Here is a 17,500-nt window from a genome sequence, read left to right as displayed (position 1 = left end):
AAATACATGGACTTCTATGGGGCTATGGGGTTTTCTGGGTCAAATGACAGCGCCACAACAGGCCATTATATGAACTTTCAGGAAATCCCGATTTCCTCAGTGGCTTCACAAAATATCTGTCTGACTGCCCCCCTGGTCTTGCCCCAAGGACACTTTGACATGTATTGTGGACAGGAGGAGGAGCCGGGAACCATTACAGTGGTTTCCCCCAAACCTTTTCATGTCAAGAGGACCCCCCAAATTGACACTAAATCAGCCCCCCATTTGAAAAGATATATTCCAGGACCAGTGATTATCAACCCCGTTTAATTTCAAGCAACCCCCAGTTGACTGAGAAAGGAAAGAGACGGTCGCGATGCCATCAATTATTTTTATTTTTCCAACGTTTCGGCAACAAGTTGCCTTCTTCAGGGAATGAAGGACCCCCCCAGTTTGACATGCATATTAGTCTACAGACCCCCCCATTTGATGGCATTTCTATCTCTGGGACATGACCCCCAATTTATATCGTAAAATCAATGTTAATTTAGAGTGTACAAATGGAACTAAATTGACCCGTTATAGGGTCCAGTTGGTTCCATTTGTACACTCTTTTAGAGTTACAGTCCCATAAGGGTCCATTATTTTTCCAAACTATACCATTTAGCTGGGGGGACCCCCTGGAACTCCCTCAAGGACCCCACTTTTTTGGGAACCACTGCTCTATTATGCACACGTCGTTTTTGGAAAAGAACTCGGGGCCCTATACTTCCTTCACAGGTGTTACCGATGACACTAATGAAGGCTCCGTTCCATTCCGGTCAAACAGAGTCCAGAGGGTGCTGCTGTTGTGCGTTGTTGGCTCACTGGAAACACTCCGCTACACCAGTGGGTCTCAATGAAGTGTCCTTGAGTGGGTTCCAAATGGCTCCTATAATATGGACGTGTAACTCTCAGTGTTAAACCAAATGGTTGTACACACGGTCCGTTGGTTGTATACACTCTCCTTGAAACACTATATCCTTGAAATTAAAACGTTTGAGAACCCACTGTACACTAAATGGAACAGAGCCTTAAGCTGCCATGTCAAAATGAAAATTCTAATGACCTTTAATTAATTAGTATTGTCGTTAACACCTGTGAAGGAAGTATAGGGAAATGGCCCAGGAGTAGGACGATTTATTCTGTGTGCATATAGAGTCCATTCCGTTGCATTTGTCACGCCACAATTAGCCTTTTTTTTCTCCCCCATACGTGTGCGATAGGTTTGAGGTACCGCTGTCGTATGGCATTTTATTTTTATTTCAAAGTATGTGTGCCTGTGTGTGTGTGTGTGTGTGCGTGTTGACTCTGCATGTATATGTGGACACACACACACACACACACACACAGAGAGAGAAAGATAGAAAGAGAAAATAAATACACACCACAGAGGCACTGAGCAACACGATATCCCCTTGACACCACCCACACGTCCGTCCAGGAGGGATGTGTGCGTGTGTGCGTGTGTGTGTGTGTGTGTGTGTGTGTGTGTGTGTGTGTGTGTGTGTGTTGTTGGCTGACCTGCTCCTGTACCTCTCAGCCCAACAGGAGAAAAAAACACCAACAAAGTAATAATTTATGACCCAACAGACTCACTGCTACAGGTCAGCACCAGGACATGAGAGAGGGGGAGAGAGAGAGAGAGAGAGAGAGAGAGAGAGAGAGAGAGAGAGAGAGAGAGAGAGAGAGAGAGAGTGAGAGAGAGAGAGAGAGAGAAACAGGATAGGGGGAAAGAGGGAGAGGGCAGGAGAAAGGGAGAAAAGAGACTGAAGCTGAAGGAAAACGAGTGATGGGAGATCGAGATTGGGGAACAGAGACCAGTTGTGTGCACTCCGGTATTCTAAGTGCATTGGCTCCACCTTGTGGTGGACTGGAGGAACAACAGAACAGTACTTGGGGCCCAATCCCAATCGCCTCCCTCAAGCCCTGAGCCCTGGACCCTCATTGACTTTAATGACGTCAGCTGTAAGTGCTTGAGGGTGAGAGGCTGCAAGGGCTCCAAATTGTTGCGAAAGACATGGGACAGCACTTTTAAGATGAGTCCGCCATTCATGACACTTTGCATCACTTTATAAAAACTGTCCTTATTCACAGCCAGTGCCTGCCTACATGCTTGGCCTATTTATACATGTCTATCATGTCTATTTTAGTATTTAAGCTGATCGTTTTATTATTAGTTTCATAAATACACTTTCCTGTGTGATATGGGTTGTAATATTCATATATAATAATATTCATTATACATTCTTATTCATATTCTTTTACTTTGCTCATTAGTAATTTCTCACCATGTTTCCCTTATTATTATTGTTATTAAATATATAGCCTATATCCTTCCATTCCGTCTCCTTTTGAGAACAGTGAACACTATTGTGTTTGTTGACATTCTAACCGCGATACATAACTAATTTGCATACTTAAATGATTGACGTTCGGAGGATCCCCCTCATTCCCCTGGTAACGCTATGAACTGTGGGTAATTTCTTTGCTAAAGTCAGCCCAAAGTCAGCATCGATGCTGACTTTGGCAAAGGGCACATAAAGGGGCGGGGCTGAGCCCTCACTGACTTGCCGATTTCAAATGGGACATCCCTCAAGCCCTCGCAGACCTCACATGAACGCACAGATACAATAGGTAAGTCAGTGAGTGCTCATTGAGTCAGCAAGGGAGTGGATTGGGATTGGGCCTTAGTTTAGACCGTTTTTGGTTTAGACTAGTCATTGGTTTAGACCAGTCATTAGTCCTAGGCTACAACTACAACCTATCTCAAACCCTCACCCTAAACCTATAACCTCCCACGGGGCAGCACACCTAAACCTAACCTTCTTAACCCATGTCTAACCAATGACTAGTCTAAAAGTATGCACCCCGTCCACTACTACATGTAGTGAGCAGCACCACCAGACTCTTGAACAGTTTCTACCGGTCCACAATTAGACTGCTGAACAAGAGCTAGGACTGGTGACGCCACACAGACTGAACGGACTGGTCTCCTTTAGTAGAGACTACTCTGTATATATACATAGGCGACATCACTTTATTTATTTTTTACATGTTGTACCATGTAGATTAGTCATGTACTATGCACTTTCTTTCTTTTTAACTGCAATGATGAGCCTGCACAAACAAGAATTTCACCCATGTTACCTGTAATGTGATGTGACAATAAAGTTTGATTCTGAAGGCTGTGCCGGTAGATCACATGGCATGCCCCTAGAGAATATTTAAATTTTAATATAAAAACATTTTTTGGCATCTGCCACTTGAATTAAGTTGACTTGATTGATTGACCGACATAAAAAAAGGGCCTGTCAGCTCTAACCCATAATGCAACACTTTGTTTTCAAGAGTGTTGCTGTGCAACAAATGTCGGTAAGATTACAAATGAAATACAAAAAAAAACTCTAGGCCTACATATTCCATTTCTCCCCTTTTTTCCCCATTCCCAAAGTGCATTTGTCTTAAATGTAATGCCATTTTCAGCAATGGTATAATGTTTTCATTGGTTATATAGATCTTGTTGAGCTGGTCATTTTTGAAAGTAGCTCTCTCTCAAGTCAAAACGTGTGGGCACACCTGACGTAGCGTGAGGCAGCTTGATGTACAAGTACAGTACATCCCCTGGACATGACACTAGTACAGTATGTCGCAGGGACTCACCCCCCCCCCCCAATCCAACCCTTGATGCTGAGTGTCAAGCAGGGAGGCTTGTTGTAGTCTTTGGTATGGCAAAATGACCCCACTACTCTCAGAGTAGCCCCCCACCTTCCAAACCGCTCTCAAAAACCCATCTCTTCAATATGACTTTAACCCAGCTAACTGCAAACCCCCCCATGTCTCACCATTATAGATTTTTATCCCTATAAAGCCCTATAACCCACACCAAAGGGGTCGAGACGGTTTTAGCGTTGTCCCGGCGGTGTGATATGTCTTGTTGCACGGTCGTTCACCCACGTCGAGTGAATCAACGCATGGAATTCAACGGCCCCAAACCACACCAAAGGGGTCGAGACGGTTTTAGCGTTGACTCCTTGCAACCGTTTGAACCCAAGGAGGTGCATTGGTGACCCTTTGGTACGGGTAGGGCTTTTAGTCTTAACCTTTTAGTGGGTTTTTTTTTTCTCCTAATAAAGTTAGTTTTCTTTGGTCGTTTTCTCCGTCCCCCCCCAAATGTAAAGCGTCTTTGGGTACTTAGAAAAGCACTATTTTGCATTTTAGATGTTATTATTAAGGCCACCGAGTTGGAGACGTTCGCAAACATTTTAACTTAACAAAGATACCATGACTGAGACTGTGTACCAAAGAAACCAAATCAACCAGAGACCATTTGGAAGCCCCCATAAGGACCCCTTGAGGATCCCTGGACCCCACTTTGAGAACCACTGACAGAACACAGGTTCAAACCGCACTGTTGGATGGGGGTTTACAAACATCTGACACAATTACATTGAAGTTTTTAGCAATCGATCGGTTTAGCGGCGGGGCATCTATCTACAGACAGACCGACAGGGAGGGAGGGAGGAGGGAGGGAGAGAGGAGGGAGGGGGCAGAGAGAGAGAGAGAGGCTATGTCTATTTGGGGGGGTCTTTGGCATGGAACCGTTTTGGAAACCATGAAATAGGATATCTCTGAGGTGAGCGTCTGTGACACATCATTAGTGTCCCGGTCACGTTAAGAACAGCTCCCACGTGGAGATCAAAACGCCACGGGAGCCCGACACCGATTTGTCTCTGATCTTGTGGTCTTTTGTCCAGCGATGTCCAAAAAAAACTGTTGGCGAGCGAAACATTGCGGGGCTACACTCGTGTAGTTTGAACTCAACTTTATTAGACAGACAAGAGAAAATAAAATAAAAGAGTTTCAAATAAATAAAATAGCCTTACCTTTTGCTCCTCATCTGCTCCTGTAGTTTGCTGTACATATCGAGAACTGGGGGGGGGGGGGGATAACAAATATACACACATTATTTGATTTGAGGAGAAGACGTGTGTGTGTTTGCGTGCGTGCGTGTTAGGCCATTCACTTCTAGTCATTTTTACTAGTTGCCATTTTTACTAGTCGACTGTTTGTTTAACTACCTCGAACTAGTCGACTAGTTGCTTTATTGCCCTAGTGTGTGTGTGTGTGTGTGTGTGTGTGTGCGTGCGTGCGTACCTGGAAGGCATTGTGTTAGTTTGTCTATAGTAGAAGCGATGTTTCTTTGCTGAAGCCGACACACTTTCAGCTCCTCCATGGACACAATAAGCTGAATCAAGGAAAGAGAGAAGAGAACAACATTTACCAATTGTTTCATTGATTAGCCTGATTGAGTCCTGGTGTGCAGGACAGCATTGGGCAGCAAACTCCGGAGCATCAACAGTGATTTTTTGCATTTCAAAAAGGGCTGATGCATATTGAAGTATACATTTACATTAATGTATGTGGTTGATAATTAAGCAATATTACAGGAGAGGGTTTGGTTTAACGTGATTATTGCCACGACAGTGATGCGGTCAGGAACGAGACGAAGTCGAGTTCCGCAAGCTTCACTGAAGTTACACCCTCGAGTGTAATATTGCAATTATACAACAGTTACCCTTAAAACTAAGAAAATCGCTGACATTTTTTAAATGACAGATGTAGTCACTACGACCACAAATGTCCCAATAAACTAGCTAGCCACTGAGTTTTCTAGCGCTCTGGGACAACAGAGCAGCTGAATTCTTTGTTCTGATTAGGTGGTGAACGGTGCTGGTTTGATCCACGGCTAGAAGGCCGTTTCAACCAATCAGATTGTTTCCTCGAAACGACCTGTTTGTAGAATGACTGTTTTAATTGTTTCACTGTTTAGAGAGTTATTCTGTAATGTGGGTGTGTATACTTTTCATGCATTACTGAGAAACTTGATGTACAAATGTAGGCTATGTGTCGGCTCAATGAGTCTCAGAACTGTGTTATTTTTGCTGCTGTGTAACCCCAGCCTCAGTGTAACTGGTTTTTATGGGATAGGGACGTTCCTGATGGTATGTAGTATTTTATGTTGCCTGTTTTTAACTGGACCCCGAGTCTGAATGAATGAAGTCGATTGACTGATCTAATAATTGTTTTCTTTCCCAGTTGTCTTTGATCTTTACTTTACTGTTATATTCCATTAAATTAGACTCTAGAAAAGATGCCACTGGATAAACAATAACAGGGTAATAATACAACCTGGAGAGTTGGAAATAATTACACAAATAATTGGGCCACAACCTGGCCCCAATTAAATGACTCTCCGTTGGCCAATCAATGAGCTTACCTCTTTGCCGTCATCCTGGAGATGCTTGTTGGTTTCCGTCACCTGACTCTAGACACACAGAAGGACAGACATGTTGGTTTCAGTCACCTGACTCTAGACACACAGAAGGGACAGACATGTTGGTTTCAGTCACCTGACTCTAGACACACAGAAGGACAGACATGTTGGTTTCAGTCACCTGACTCTAGACACACAGAAGGACAGACATGTTGGTTTCAGTCACCTGACTCTAGACACACAGAAGGGACAGACATGTTGGTTTCAGTCACCTGACTCTAGACACACAGAAGGACAGACATGTTGGTTTCAGTCACCTGACTCTAGACACACAGAAGGACAGACATGTTGGTTTCAGTCACCTGACTCTAGACACACAGAAGGACAGACATGTTGGTTTCAGTCACCTGACTCTAGACACACAGAAGGACAGACATGTTGGTTTCAGTCACCAGACCAAAGAGATTCTATATAAAGAGGTGACAGTCCTTAAATATTTGGAATCACCACTAGATGGCGCAGCAGTAGAGCTGCTGCCATCAGGCCGCTTTCTCTGTCTCTAGCCTATATTATGTTGGCCTATAATTAGTAGTAGAATTCAATTCATGTTTTAATTATTTGATTTGGTTGCAAAGGTTTGTCATTCAAACCCTGCCCACAGTAACTACAGTTTAAACTAGAGGATACTTAATGTGGGTGTAATATTTATTCTTTTCTGCATTAGCATTGTCAATTTGTCATTGTCAGGACATGGATTCAGTTACAGTAGGAACCATTTACACAGATTCAGTTTCAGAAGGAAGCATTTAGAGGGCGGTCCGTGCCTTATTTATTTCCCATCAGGACATAAATAAACACGCAAGTGTTGTCAGACACCTCACCATGTACAAATCCTTATTATATTACCTAGACTACCTACTTATTACTACCTACTGGTACCTACTGGTAGTAATAAGCAGACCTGCACACAAGCGGTGCGCCAGTGCGCATGCGAAGCGCTTCTGCGTACCAACAGCTGGGGCCGCCCAGAAGGATTATTGTTCCGACATAGTGGAGTGGGAAGAGTGCAAAGAATTGCGGACTGGCACTGCTGCTGCACAACATGAAGCTTGTCAACATGACAACACCGTGTCCCGACATACTGTCCCTTATTATCGTAAAGTCGGGTAGTGTACATTGTTTATTTTGCACAGAGGAGGAGCCATGTGTGTCTGACTGTCTTGACTATGTGTTGACTGTGTGTACGTCGCCTCGGCTAAAAACAAAAGGGAAGCCTGACGTACTCTTCGCCGTACGACGTGTCGCATGTTAAACAAATAGCTGATCTGCAAGCTCACAACGGGTCGCCTCCGCAACACGTTGTGAGCTAGTAGATCGGCTATTTCAATAAAACATATAAAAGTATCTAAATATTGCTTTGATGCTCATATTAATCCTCATATTAAGAAGTTTGTATTAGAATATGCATATAGGGCTGGACCACACATGGACCTATACAGTAGCTGCAATTTGAAACTCTAGATTTGCAATACTCTCCATTGACTCCCCAGTCCCCACTTATCCAATAAATATCGTTTTGCTATTAAGTTATTCATGCATCCCTCTTTTATCCATCCGGCGAGACGGGTCGCCGCATTTTGGGAGCACCAAGTAACTTCTCCAGGTGCTCCTGGTACTAGACCAAAAAAAGTTGTGTGCAGCCCTGGTAATAAGTAACTTTGTCATGTCAAGCCCATCACACACCGTCTGTGACCGCCGCGCGTCAAAACAGCCACGGCCGTTATTTCCAATGAACCTATCGCACACCGGCGACGCCTCGCCTGACGCGCCGATATACGGACGCTCCGCGACCCATTTTTTCCTCCCGGAATTATCCCCCCGTTACGGACGCTCCGCGACCCGTTTTTTCCTCCCGGTATATTATCGATATTTGCCGGCGGTGTATCGATTATTTATCCCGGGATATATATATCGGGGATATATATATATCGCAATATCGATATTTCAGCACACCCCTAGGCAGTTATAGGGGAAAACAATGGACGAATTTACAATTTACAATTTACAATTTAGGCATTTAGCAGACGCTCTTAATCCAGAGCGACTTACATTAAGCAAGAACAAAAAGCATGGGAATACATCACATAAAGACATTTATCATGAAACATGCGTAGCTAAGAAAGTAACAGTGGAATATCTATAATGAAACTATACATATAAGCTATACATCTATACTACTATGCTACACATATGTACTATGACGTGCTATGACTACATACAATGCACTTATGCTGTCAATTTGAAGACTTGTTGAAGACTTGTTGGCCATGGGAGGTTAGGAGATGTGAGCACACGGTGATGGACTATGAGCGCCTTCACCAAAACCGCCTTCTGAATAGGCCCCTGACATACAGAATAACAAACATATCGGAGAACATTCTTCTACCATGTTCTCTCTCTCTCTCTGATTACCTTCAGTTTCTGGGCCTCTCCTCGCACCTTGAGCAGCTCGGCGATGGAGTCCACGAAGCCCTGGAAGTGATGGTTGCACATCTTCTCGATGTCTCTGTCGTGGTTCCTGATCCGACCGTCCAGCTTCTCCATGAACAGCCCATGTTCCTGGCCGTCATACACTGACCTGGGGTCAGAAAGAAAGAAAGAAATAAAATCATCTTCAGTGGCACATTTACAGCTGTAAACAGTAGGTGAACAGCCCATGGTCCTGTCCGTCATACACTGACCTGGGGTCAGAAAGAAAGAAAGAAATAAAATCATCTTCAGTGGCACATTTACAGCTGTAAACAGTAGGTGAAAGTAGTTTGTAGTAAGGTAATTAATACACATATAAAAGGAAAAGCCCTCAACTGGAAATGTTTGTGTGAACAAGTCCTAAAATGTGTGATTTGTGAAACGGTGTGAAAAGAGCCCTCCCGCACTATAGCACTGATTCCTAAACAACATCCATATGTGACAGTATGATGATGTTTAAATATGATTTATTTCCTGCTGTTCTTCAAACTGGGTGAAATGGGTGCATTTACAGGATGCGTCCAGCAGGGGGCAACATATTAACACTTTTTAAACTTGCAAAAAAGGCTGCAGGCAAAAAACAGGAGAGAGAGACTACTGTAAAAAATGAATAAAAACAGGATTTGACATAATCATATGTCATGTACAGTACACATGTACAACCACACACACAGGAATACCTTGTACAAAAGGACATAAACACTGCCAGTGCAGTTTGACAGTGGGAGAGCAGCTAGTTACAACGTGCATAGACGGAAACGCATCGTTACATACAGTACAGCTGACATGTCGGACACAGGGCAACACACACACACACACACACACACACACACACCCTCCACCCACACACACACACACACACACACACACCTGAGGTATAGTGTGTTACATCCACCCTTTCCCCTTGTTGACCGGGAAATGCCTGACTTGTACAATAGTGTGACCTCACAACAAACTTCCTACACACACACACACACGCGCGCAGTTCCATTTTTGGCACCTGTGCGCGTGAACGTGTGCGACCGTGTGTAGTTCTGCCAAGGTCCATAGTTCATAACCACCGCGGGCTTAAACAAACAGGCAGGGGGTACTACTGTACCTACAGGAGTTCTACCGGACGGTATGACTGCTCCATTGTCAGCAGCATCATGACTCATACTGTTGTACATGACTAGGCCCGTCACAATTAGAGCGCCGAACCGATGCCAGGATTTTGAGTCCGATGCCTTTGTCCTAGACCCCCCCCCCCCCCGATATAATTTGTCAAAAAGTGCAACATTGTCTAATCAATTTGAAAACAGTTAGATTTGAGTCAAGTGCAAAAAATGTGGCATCGACCGGGTTTAACGGTGCTGGAGTATAGCTGGTGGTAACAGACGGACGGACGCACACACGCACACACGCACACACACACACACACACAGACGGAGTGCAAAATATACTCTCTCCCATGCCTTCGGCCTGGTGGAGACAATAAGCTGTACTGTGTAAAAACGTCGCAATTGCAATGCCGTGTTGATTATCGAACCTGTCGATAAGCAGTGATAATCGCAACATGTGAACTGCTCCTAAATAAACTGTCCTAAAATCTGCAGAGTAACTACTCTTCAAATTTCAGAACTTGGCAGGGAGGGAGAGCGACAAAAATGGGTTTCTGGGAAACTGCCGTCGTTGTTATATCATCATCACAAACAGCTGTGCATATTAATGCGTGTGAGAGAGAACAAACAGTGTGCATGTGCGTGCCTTCGTGCGTGCCTTCGTGCGTGCTGGATGGTCACTGGGGGCCATGTTGCTGATGCTGAGACAGTTGTTTCTATTTAGAGTCTCGAACCACATCTCTTCCTCGAGAACAAGAACACACACAACCAGAGTGTATAGAGCTGGAGTGGTGTGGTATCTCTGTGCTCATGTGTCTCTCTCTCTCCCCCATCTTCTTTTTCTCTCCCTCCTCTCAAACTCTCTCTTCCTTATGCGTTATTTCTCTCTCTCTCTCTCTCTCTCTCTCTGCCTCTTATATTGGCTCATGTAGTACAAAGGTTATGCAAAGCACAGTCCCCCTCTCTCTCCCCCCTCTCAGTCTCTCCCTCTATCTCTCCCCCTCCCTCTCTACCTTTCTCTCTACCTCTCTCTCTTTTGAACAATCAAACGGTTCCCACTTATATCTTGTGGCACAAACAACCTTTATCTTGTGCTCTGCTCTAATTATGTAATGTCACATGAGCAGAGCCAAACTAAAAGCCTCGCAATAAATGATAAGGGTCACAATCCTGATCTGAAGAGTCTTAATCAATTAGGCATGTAGCAGAACTCTTAATTCAGAGCGACTTACAGTAGGCAAGAAGAACGCCACAAGGTTATAATTTAGTACCTTGTGTTTTCATCAAATGCATTATAGAAACATCTAGGATCGTCATAATTAAACCAATAACCTGGTATCGGTACAACAGTATAGAATATGCGTACATAGAAAATACAAACACTATATAAGATGGCAGTACAATAATGACATCGGTCTACATAACATGCCAACTTAATTACATTTTTAGCCGCCCTTTGCATAAGCCTGCAAGGTATAGTCAACGTTAGGCCAAGTGCTATGGCAAGTGCTATGGCAAGTGCTATGGCAAGTGCTATGGCAAGTGCTACGGGCTAATGGGGGTGGGTGAGTCTGCGGTTCTAAATTGCAATGAGGAGGTCAGAAGTTTCTTAACAAGGCTACAGTGTTTTTGTTTCCTTTTTATGTGTATATATATCGATAGGTATGTTATGCCATGCTAGGTTCTGCTATGTCCTTATTTTTTCTTTTGTCGTATCTATTTTTTTTCCGCTATGTCATTGTCTTTGGTTTTATTTGTCTTTATGTTGTCCTAAGTGGTTTATTATTTTTATTTATTTTCTTTGGGGGGGGGGGTTTGTTGTATCTGTATGACCACACTGTGGTGTTCACAAAAAAAAGTATATAAAATAAAACAAGGCTTAAGGTCTCCACACACCAGGCGCGAATTTGGATTTTTAAGTGGCGTTTCTCCATCGCTTTCCGAAAAACGCGACAAACGGGTGTGCAACCACCTTAAGGGGTGAGTCTTCATACTATGGCGGTATAGATTGGGAGTGAGTATATATGCACTATGCAGTTCTAAATTGCAACGGGGAGTTCAGAAGTTAAAGAAAGTGTTTTTGTTTGCTTATCGAAGCTTGGGCAAACTGATGCAGGCTGTTTGTTTAGCAAAGACCACATCAGAGAACCCATCGTCTCAAAATAAAGGAGAAACAGTGGCCCCTTTTTCAACAGACGGCAAAAACAATGAGCGTCTACCTGATAGAAACTACAAAATGTTGGCGGTGTGCACTGCACAGTATAACTGCACGACCAGATAGCACACTCTCACACACCCACTTAGCGGAAAATAAATACAATATAAAATGTCAATACATGTGCCAACTGCCAACAACAGGATAAACTATTCTTAAAAGAGGAAGCCTATTGCATAGAGCTATTTATACTTCAGACTCACTTTGGGGCCCAAATGAAAGCAAACGTCTATAGCGTTATAGTCGAGGCCCTGAGGGAAACAGGGAATCCCTCCTTATAGCCAGAGGAGATAATTAGTATTTTGGCCACCAGTAAAAAAAGCCAAACATCGTCTTAACCACCAGCCTAAGGAGGAATCCCCCTGTGGCCAGAGGAGATATTTGGCTATTGGGCTTCAGGGCTGAGCTAACACACACACACACACACAAACCATTTCCGTATCTGTTCTAGAGCGGATATGCAAAGTGTGAAATTATCCCTTGTCTCGGTTTGGTCATACAATTTTACATAAACCCTGCAGTCCAGAGTTGGATGCTGAAAATAGCAGATCTACAAGCCCACAACGTGTCGCAGCGCAAGTGTAAAAAAATCACACCCGTGTGAACTGAGTGTTGCAACTACACATTTATTGTTATAGTTACTGTACTGTAGACTCTTTTTTTAAACATCTTGAAGTGCTTGGAAATTAGTCAACACTATAGTATTATTGCTAAGTCTACTTACAGGACATATTATTTCACATTGCATTCCCTCATACTTTGGATGAAAAACACAATTGTAAGGAATACATCCAGCCACACGCGCGCGCAGGTGCGCGGCGTTCATGCTCGCACGCCGCAGGCTGCACGAACTGATCCCAGGGCAGTACAAGACAACTCAATAATGTCCACTATAGTTTAACCAACTGATCCCAGTGCAGCCTAACATTACTAACTAAACTCCTGGTTAGAACACACTGACCCAGTCTCACACACACACGTGCGTGCACGCACGCGCACACATACCGCGGTCATGCACACACACACACACACACGCACCGCGTTCATGCACGCACGCAGCATTGATGCGTGTTGCTACGACGCAGCATTGTGTTGCTACGTGCTAGGCATGCATTGTGTTGCTACGTGCTAGGCACTACACACACACGCGCGCGATACCGCGTTGTTCATGCACGGCACTACACACACACGTGTGTGCACGCATGCGCACACCACTGGTGCTCATGACCACTGATACAGGGTACACAGGTACACGGACATTGCTGGTTGTAGGAGTGGGTTGCACCACTCAAAAACTGCCATTACGACGGCATCAAGGCCCGCCAAAATACATTTTGTGCGACTTAAATCAGCTGTAGATTTAGTCGACTAAAATCTCATGATATTTAGTCAACTAAAACTAGACCAGCACTAAGACATTCCAGGTGACTAAAATGTGACTAAAACTAAATGAAAACTATTCAAGAGACTATGACTAAAACTAAAATAAAAATGCCAAAAACAACACAGGACGGAGACTCTTCTACGTCCTCCCGGTGGGGGCTCCTCACTGGTGGGTGAGACAGTATAGGATAAAACAGTATAGTGACAACACACAGAAATGTGTGAGGTGGGGAATTAATTGGCATAACGACTAATTGAGGAAAAGAGAATGGGTTAAATTAATGGAAAAAAAGTTAAACTAAAGTAAATATAAAGTGTGCCATGGTGCTAAACTATAAACAGGCTGAAAACTAAAGTCTCTCAACAGCCTGGTTCCCTTAGACTGTGTGTGTGTGTGTGTGTGTGTGTGTGTGTGTGTGTGTGTGTGTGTGTGTGTGTGTGTGTGTGTGTGTGTCCGCCCTACTCCACCCTGTTGGTGTGTGTGCTCAATCACTTGTTCCACCCTACTCCACCCTGTGTGTGTGTGTGTGTGTGTGTGTGTGTGTGTGTGTGTGTGTGTGTGTGTGTGTGTGTGTGTGTGTGAGAGAGAGAAATGGCCAGGGCATCACTCCTACTGGACTTGCGCAGGAGGAAGGTACCCGTGGCTGCTGCAGACCAGAATAACTTCCTGGGATTTAGGAGGAAAGACTCTGGGAAACTGGACTCACAAGCCAAGGGCTTCGGGGGTCTGGTCTGATTGGCCAGATCTCAACGACCTTTGCCATCGGACAGGAGTCCAGCTAAAATGGGCAAAAAAAACAACGAAAATGTGCCCATCTCTGATGGGTTAATTACAGACTCCAGCGTGGTAGTGAAGGCTACCATCGCCCACCAGGGAGCAGACACTAGACTACAGGAAGACACGGCAAGAAAGGGTTCTGCTTAGCACAAAACAGACTGAAGCCAAAGAACATTGGCGTGGCCTTCGACTGCAGGAAAAGTTGGCCTGTGTTGATTCAGCTGATCACTCTGTTTCACATTCGATGTACAAAAATGCTGCTATTGGGGAGGATGTTTTAAAATGTACCATCAAAGCAAGACTGCAAGTATTACCAACCAAGTACAATCTGTCAATCTGGTATCCCGACACCCACACTCCACTCTGTATAAACCATCATGATTAATCTGAACAACACCAATCCATCGCACACATAACAAATGGATGTAGTGCATACAAAAACTTATATATTGCTCGCCACGACCGGATTGTTGACCTAGTGCCTGATGCAGCAATGTATAAACATTCAAGAGTGTTACCAGATTGGTTTAGCTGTGCATGCGATGGCTTTGCTAACATCCCGAATACACCTGATGTTGTCTTTGTTGACACCAGACACAAGGAGGTCCTGATTCTGGAGGTGGGCTGTGTCTTTGATTTGTACATGGACCAGGCATTCCAAGATAAACATTTTAAGTATCAACCATTACTTGGAAGTACAGTATAACAAGCCTGGGGTATCGCTGTAGATTTGCCATACTGATATTACGAAGCCTGGGCCATGTGCATAAACTGACCATGAGTGGCCTAAGAATAGCTGGCATGACAAAAAGCAAAGCCAAACAACTTGCCAAAGTTGCCAAATACTGTTCTGTTTCGGCTGTTATAGGCAGTTTGTCTGTGTGGAGAAGGAGGTGCCATGTGTATCCTTAAGTGAACATGAACTGTCAACCCCGTTATATTTGTTTCCTTGTCAAAATAATTGTAATTTGTGGATTCAATTAAAGAAATCGAAATGTGTGTGTGTGTGTGTGTGTGTGTGTGTGTGTGTGTGTGTGCCCGCCCTACTCCACCCTGTGTGTGTGTGTGTGTGTGTGTGTGTGTGTGTGTGTGTGTGTGTGTGTGTGTGTGTGTGTGTGTGTGTGTGTGTGTGAGACAGCTGGCTCTGTTTTCTCTGACGGTCTAGCCTGGGACATGTCCACAGACGGTTGTCGGAGGGTTTCGAACTCTCGACAGCTTGGAGTGTCCAAAGGACGAAGCAGAAGGACTTGCGAGGTGTTGTACTGACCCTGTTGTACAGTCTATCTACGCCACCACATGCAGAGACCAAGCATAGCCTTGACCACCGTCGTGTGAACGAATATGGCTATCAGAGACGCTGCTGAGTGTACATTCTTGCTGTATCGTGATTCCAAGACATGGTGTCATAAGTTTGTGATTGGAACATAACTGCAAACTGTAATGTTTGTGTCCTTGTGCATTTTCCTGTGTGTGGACATGAATTAATTCTTAAGATGTGCGTGCGTGCGTGTTTCCTAAAGGTTTGCAGCATTAGAGCTATCCGAGCTACTCAAATTGCTAGTACTGTTACTGTATATAATTTCTGTTTAATTTCTATATTTATTTTTCACGTATGCGTGCGTGTACTAAGTCTAAGTCTTACAACTTCAAAAGAATTTCAATATTGAAAGTGTTGTAAAGAGATGCAATATTATTGGCCCGGGTTGCAAAGATGGCCGTCGATATTTATTTTCTCTTGCCGCTCGACTCGTCTCTCTTCTTGTGCGGACTATAGCAGTAAAGTTATCTCAAGTCCGCCCACAGGTTAGTCAAATGACTAGTTTTGAGCATATAATATTTACAGTAGATAGATTCACATACAGAGCAAGTACAGTACATGCTTCATTTCAGTTTAATTTTGTAGACGGAAAACATGCTATTGTATTAGGGACCTACTCATCTCATCAAAAATCTAAATATAGACTTGTCTCATAGCATTACCGTAGTGTTTATGTCATGGTTTTCCTGTCAAGAGCTGAAAACCTAAGAATAAAAGAAAAGGATGTCTCTATCCTGTTATTTCTGTTCACGACCGTGCAGCCAACATGAGCTTGTTCACAGAAATGCTCCAGCATGTAGCCTTATACATCCTACATCGTTCTGTATAAAGAATTATATCACATAACGTTGACAGACTACGCAAGGTTTAGAATGAAACAGAGCTTTACTATATTGACCAAAGGGACACACGTATAGCAGGGCTGCGACTAACGACACTTATTTAGCCATCACCTTAAAAATATATTTTAGGTTATTTTAGAACTTTTGTTAGTTCCAACTAACAAAACATATAATTCATTCAACAATTTATTTGATTAGCTGCTGATTAGGCTGCTATTCAAATAAAAGACAAACTAAATGAAAATGAATTAAAGCAACTCATGGTGTCTTTAGACTTTTTTCGGACTGAATACATTTGATTAAAGAATAGCTATACGCATGTGTCAGTCTAGGAGGAACACAGTACTCTTCTGAACTCAAATAGGTCATTTAAAAATAAATATGTTTTGTTCTTGATACTATAATCGTTGTGTGTCATATTTTGCTTTGCGGTCGCTATACTGTACATGTCATCACATTGTAAGGGAAGAGAGATGGATCACTCTAAGCACATACACAATTGCATGTGTTGGGGTACAGGACTGTATTATTACTTTATGACTGGTTGTAAAACAGCTCCTTCCTACACCACTGCATCCGGCTATGGCCCCGCGTGACTCACGCCGGTGGTGAGTTTGTCGGGCACAGAAACAATATTGCAATATTCTCTGATCTGTCTCAGCCATTGTTTCGGTACGACAAAACCTTCCTGTCCAAACAAAGCTCCCAGCCTTGAGACAGAGACGAGTGTCTGTGTGTCTGTGTACATCTCAAAGTTATTCGCTGCCGATTGGGACATTGTTGCTGCAAGTATTAAGTAGTGGAATGTGCGTCACACGCACACACATTAATACAACTAAGATAATACGACTTCCACCATTAGAAGGCCTACAGGTATGCGAGGCCAAACCAACCATGCATAACCTGTTCAATGATGAACTATAGCTATAGCCTTAACATTTTATGTTTTTCTTCTATACCTCCCACTTTTAACTAAAGACATTTCTATTATGGTTTTGTTTTTGAGTGGTGCAACCAAGGAACAGCAATGCCCGTGTCCG

At 43.6% G+C, this 17,500-nt stretch overlaps 1 protein-coding gene across 2 annotated transcripts in view; it reads right to left on the bottom strand.

The window, feature by feature from the left end:
* exoc6b (exocyst complex component 6B) overlaps positions 1 to 17,500 on the bottom strand; it is a 141,419-nt gene that overhangs the window by 118,059 nt on the left and 5,860 nt on the right. For both annotated transcript variants that reach the window (XM_080792738.1, XM_080792739.1), the window contains exons 2-5: positions 8,768 to 8,933; positions 6,299 to 6,346; positions 5,176 to 5,266; positions 4,905 to 4,950 (exon numbers count right to left, since the gene is read on the bottom strand). In XM_080792738.1, coding sequence (XP_080648864.1) covers positions 4,905 to 4,950; positions 5,176 to 5,266; positions 6,299 to 6,346; positions 8,768 to 8,933 — 351 coding nt within the window. The remainder of the gene's footprint in view (positions 1 to 4,904; positions 4,951 to 5,175; positions 5,267 to 6,298; positions 6,347 to 8,767; positions 8,934 to 17,500) is intronic.

This window comes from Protomyctophum bolini (genome assembly GCF_963924005.1).
Source record: "Protomyctophum bolini genome assembly, chromosome: 20".
Lineage (NCBI taxonomy): Eukaryota > Metazoa > Chordata > Actinopteri > Myctophiformes > Myctophidae > Protomyctophum > Protomyctophum bolini.
The sequence above is the reverse complement of the archived record's forward strand: the minus strand, read 5'-3'. Positions and strand labels throughout refer to the sequence as shown.